The 5,141-nt window shown below is 51.4% G+C and overlaps 1 protein-coding gene across 3 annotated transcripts in view; it reads right to left on the reverse strand.

Moving 5' to 3' along the window:
- Positions 1–5,141, reverse strand: part of EXOC6B (exocyst complex component 6B) — a 158,354-nt gene that overhangs the window by 78,212 nt on the left and 75,001 nt on the right. For all 3 annotated transcript variants that reach the window (XM_026847047.1, XM_026847046.1, XM_026847045.1), the window contains one exon: positions 1,217–1,358. In XM_026847047.1, coding sequence (XP_026702848.1) covers positions 1,217–1,358 — 142 coding nt within the window. The remainder of the gene's footprint in view (positions 1–1,216; positions 1,359–5,141) is intronic.

Genomic DNA, 5,141 nt, shown 5'->3' on the forward strand with positions numbered 1-5,141 from the left:
CCCTCAGCGCTGGCTCAGCCCGACTCTTCAACCCCTCCAGGGATCCCGGGGACTCCCCCCTGCCCTGGGCAGCCCATTCCAACGCCCAACAGCCCCTTCTGCACAGAAATCCTTCCTCAGAGCCAGCCTGACCCTGCCCTGGGCAGCTTGAGGCCATTCCCTCGGGGCCTGGCGCTGGGGCCTTGGCTCCAGAGACTCATCCCCCCTCTCTGCCCCCTCCTGGCAGGGAGTTGCCGAGGGCCAGGAGGTCTCCCCTCAGCCTCCTCTTCTCCAGACTGAACCCCCCCAGTTCCCCCAGCCGCTCCTCAGAAGACATCAAAGCTCCCCTGGATCCAAGCTGGACCCAGCTCTGGCCAAGGCCGGGCCAACTAGCAATGGTAGCTGCGCCTCTGCGATAACATTTAAGAAAGGGAATCTAGGAGGAAGAGTTGGAGTTGTGAGGAGAAGTTGGGAAGGAGACACCTCTGCAAACACTGAGGTCAGTGGAAGGAAGAAGGAGGAAGGGGGGGAAGGTGAAGTGAAGCCCCCCTGTATCCCATGGTGAGATGGCAAGTTGCCCCCTGGAACCCATGGAGGTCACTGGAGGAGCAGAGATCTGCCTGTGGCCTGGGGAGGACTTTGGGACTCTGTGGGGAGAAGCAGCCCCAGCAGTTGTAGGTCGGTGCTGGGAGGACTGCAGCTCGCAGGGGGGATCCACGCCCGAGCATCTCGAGAAGAACATATCCCATGGGGAGGACTCACAGCCCAGAGTTTGTGGGGGACTGTCTCCCGTGAGAGGGACGTGGAGCTGGGGGAAGAAATGCAGAGGAGTGTTTCCCCCCCAGAAGGAAAGAGCAGCAGAGCGACCAAAACCCCCATTCCCTGGCCCCCGCACCACTGAGGGAGCAGGTGGAGCTACTGGGAACCAAACTGAGCCTGGCAAGAAGGGAGCAGTGAGGGGAGGTGGTTTTAAGATATGGTAATGCTTCTCACTGTCTCATTCTGCCTGTGGTGTTGTCGTTCACATTTTGAAATAAAGTGATGTTTTTTTCTCCTCCTAACGAGTCTATCTTTTGCCTGCGACCACAATGAGTGAGCCACCCCCTCTGTCCTCATCTCCATTCCTGAGCCTTTTGCTTCCCAGCACTGCGGGGAGCAGGTGGCTGCATGGTGCCCAATTGCCCTTCGGGCTCAAACCACGTCACCGACACACAAACGAGATGATTTTGCATCTTACGTTCACACTCCTCCACGTCCAGGTTGAACTGCTGCAAGGCGCCCAGCGTCAGCTGCCGCACTTCGGCTTCCAGCAGCAGCTGCATCAGCGAGGTGGAGAGGTGTTTGCACGCCGACATGCAAGCAGTCTGAGCCACCTTCCCCTGCAAGAGAAAAGGGAGATTTAATAAAGCCGTCGAGCACAAAATCACAGAATCCCAGAACCATTCCGGTTGGAAAAGCCCCTCGGGATCACCGAGTCCAACCCTCAGCCTGACTCTGCAAAGTTCTCCCCTACCCCACATCCCCCACAGCTCATCCCAACGGCCCTGAAACCCCCCCAGGGATGGGGACTCCCCCCCCCGGGCAGCCTGTTCCACTGTCATGGAATAATAAATAATTACAATAAAATGCAAGAGGAACTTCCCTAGACCAGGACTCATTGGTCCAGCCTCTTTAGGCCCCATCTGCTGGCGACCACCGTTTCCAGAGGGAAGCACCTTCTAGGACTCCCCGTGACTACTCGCAGGGTTAGACCGTGTCAGGTGCAGAGTGCCTGGGAGCAGCTCAAATCCAGGAGAACCTTGGGATGTTCGGAACTCTGAGAATCTCTTGTTATCGTGTCCTAAGATGGTGTCCTCGCCCAATGAAAGCAGCTTCTTGGCTGCTCCTGACTGCCTTTGCTCTCGGGGCTTCGTGCTAGTTGGGGCCTTTGGCCAATGGAAGCCACCACTGACCACAGGTCCGATTGGGCCGGGGTGTCAGTGGAGTCCCTGGGGAGCCCTTGGGAGCTCGTCCCCTGGAGCAGCAGCTGCGGTCGAGGCCTCTCCCCTGGGGTCAGGACGCTGCCCAAGGAAACTCTTGAAGGTGACTTCTCAGGACACTGCCCTGAGCAGGTCCTCGAGGTTGAGAGTCCTCACTTGTTGGGTGAGTGATAGAGCGTTCTGGGTTGTCGTTAAACCAAGGGAGTGGGGCTTTGTTCTGCCTTTTGGGTTGCCAATAAACCCTACAGAGTTCTTTGTTCTGCATTCTGGGTGACCATTAAACCCTAGGAAGTTTTTCTGTTCTCCTCTCACAGACATTTAAACCTGTAATTTGCAGAGGGCTACTTAATTGTGTTGACAACAAAATTTTTAATTTTTGGTGGTTGGTTGCTTATTTGAGAGCTTCCGTAACAGCAACATAACTAGATTTTATTCGACATCCTACACTGACTGCTTGAAGGAACCTTGTTAATAGGCCAAAATAGTGTCAATGACAATTCAGAGCTCCAGCTTGCAATGAAACCAGAGTCTCTCTATATTCCAAGACAGGAATTGCAGATGCTCATAGTTCAAGGTGTAGCCTTGGTTGGTGGGGAGTAGAGAGCTGAGGACATGCCGTTGTGACAAGGGTGTCTCTAGCATGTTGATGCTCTTCAGCCCATGTCCAGCACCGTGTGACACCTTCCAGATGCCAACGAGGATTGAGAAGCAACATCAAGGCAAGGAGGTGACTGAAGAAGTCAGTTGTGATTACATGGACAGGATTGCTCCCCAGGGCTGGGGAGGGGAGGAATAACCTCAAACACCCGGACACATCCTGCACCTGATTGTACCATGGGGAACAAGGTTATCAACACTCAACTTCTCCTGAGCCACCCCTAATTCGTGGTGATTAAACAGGGAGGAGGCCACAGACAAGGCTGCCGTGTGGAGAGAAACTACTTAAATCCCTTGAAATGTTTATGTCTATAAAAAAAGTATGAGAAGTTAGGAGTCTCAGCTATTAAGGAAATGGAGAACGTTGTCAGTAAATATTTATTTTTAACACATTTTCTCGGAGCCACCACAATTATGTTTCACTTTTGAGGAACAACTGAGATCTCAAGCTATAAATCATGTGAACAGGTCGCAGCAAGAGGAATTACCCTAAAGAAGCCTTACATTTTCCAGTCAAGAAACAACTACAAACCAAGAGAAGAGAAATCATGCCAGAAGATTTAATTACCATGCTTAAATCTTTGAACTGTAGCATTGGAAACAGCTGATTTTCAGGTGAAGCCGCTGCATTGCCACAATTGAACTGACGGGTAGGAAGCCTGAGTCACCTCTGAGGACTTACGATGTTCAAGAAGAGGTGTTAGGGAAAGAGATGCTGGTGGGGGTAGGGATGGGCTGTGGAACAGGAGGAAGGCAGATGGATGCTCGGAGAGCTCCATCTCCTGAGAAAAGCCGTAAGAAGGTCACCAAGCCTGAGCACCCACGCACCGACCCGGCTGCCAGGAGAGCCACCAGCAGAGGAGAGGGAAGTGAATGAGCACGGAGGTGAAGAACTGAGATCCTCCGTAAAGACCTACAGACTCTCCATCCTCTTGAGACACCACGAGGGGACAGAGGAGGAGAAGAGCTTCCCAAGAGCAACGCAGATGTCCCCACCCAGGTGCTGGCTGGCCCATCCCGCAAAGGAATGATGCTCTGGCTCGTAGGAGCCTGGTCCTGAGCTGGACCAGGCTCGGGAGCAAGGAGGGAGCACACTCTGCATTTAGCAAAGTGCTTCAGAAAGTCCAAGCTGACTGACAAGAAGCATAAAAGGAAAACCAAAGTGCCCAGAAGGCCATTAAACCAACCCAGACCATCTCCTGCACACAACGCTTACAAAGCTGATGTTTCTTTTATCCTTACTGAATTTATTTTGCAAGTCTCAGAGGTTACAGGTGCTGTGCTCTCACCGAACTAAAACCCAAGCATCATTTAGGGGTGCTGAACATGTGGCAGCAGTTCTTTTCCAACGTATCCAAATTCCTCCCTCATTTCCAAACGCTCAGAAGATTTCCCCCATTCCTCAAGTATTGCTGTGTGACATCCAGAATTGGTGGCAGGTAAGACTTGCACGGGTGTGCAATATTAACTACAAAATCAGTCTTAAACCCACAGAAATGGGGAAATCCTTTGGCACAAGAGCAAAGAGTCGCACAAACCTGCCGGCTGACGCTGCACACAACGAGCCTGGTGTCTGCATGTGTAACCGCACGATATTTCTGGATAATGGTGCTACCCTGAAAACAGCTTCAGCAGGAGATTATGTTTTCAAACGCACACAAAAGACTTTAACGCGCTGTCTTGAAAACAAGGAGTGGCTTAGGAGATCTCGCAGATTTTTACAAGCACTTTACAAACTGTATTTAAACTGGGATTAAAGTTTACACGGCGTTTCAAGCTAAGTAACACAAGTTTCGTTACCGTGGCACGGAGAGATGAGCAAATACTTGATGTATGTGCTGGGAAGTGTTTTTACCAGCTTTGCAAAGTTGTTTCAGATCTTCGGGTTGTATTCCTCTTCAGGAAGAAGGGGAAAAAATCATTTTTTATTTAAAAAAAAAGAGCAGACCCATGCATTACGGGGCAGGGTACTTCATCTCCGCTGCCCACTGCCGTCCCCAGGCTCCAGGAGCCTTCATTACTCACCTCCGAACAAACACCTTCACTAAAATTAAGATGAAGCATGGCAACCATAAAGTTTAGCGGAGCCTTGCGTGTTGTTTTTTGGTTTGGGTTTTTTTTTTTCTTTTTCTTTTCATCATTTACTTGCGCCCTTCTGACACATTCTGTTATTTAAAACACTGCTTGTGCCAATCCCTCATCCCTGACCGCAGTAGGAAGCGCGCTGCTAGCCCGCTGTGATTTTTCTTCATTACTTCCAACAGACACTTTGGAGTTTTTGCTACGACCGAGTAGTTCTGATGAGTTATTGAGCAGAAGACCCAAGATGGAAGCAGAGGATGAGAAAGGAAAGCTCGGCAGCCGGGGACGGGGCTCCTCACCCTTCTTGGAAGAGCAAGAGAAAATCCCAATGAGTAGCTGGTGTTTGCGCATCAGCAGGAGTTTGCATAGAGGGATGCAACTCTTGGAGGAGCCTTGGAGACGCTCAACCCCAGGTGAAGTCAAAAAGTGCCCCCCCCCCCCCCC

Source organism: Athene cunicularia, assembly GCF_003259725.1.
Source record: "Athene cunicularia isolate RWA chromosome 4 unlocalized genomic scaffold, athCun1 chr4_part1, whole genome shotgun sequence".
Lineage (NCBI taxonomy): Eukaryota > Metazoa > Chordata > Aves > Strigiformes > Strigidae > Athene > Athene cunicularia.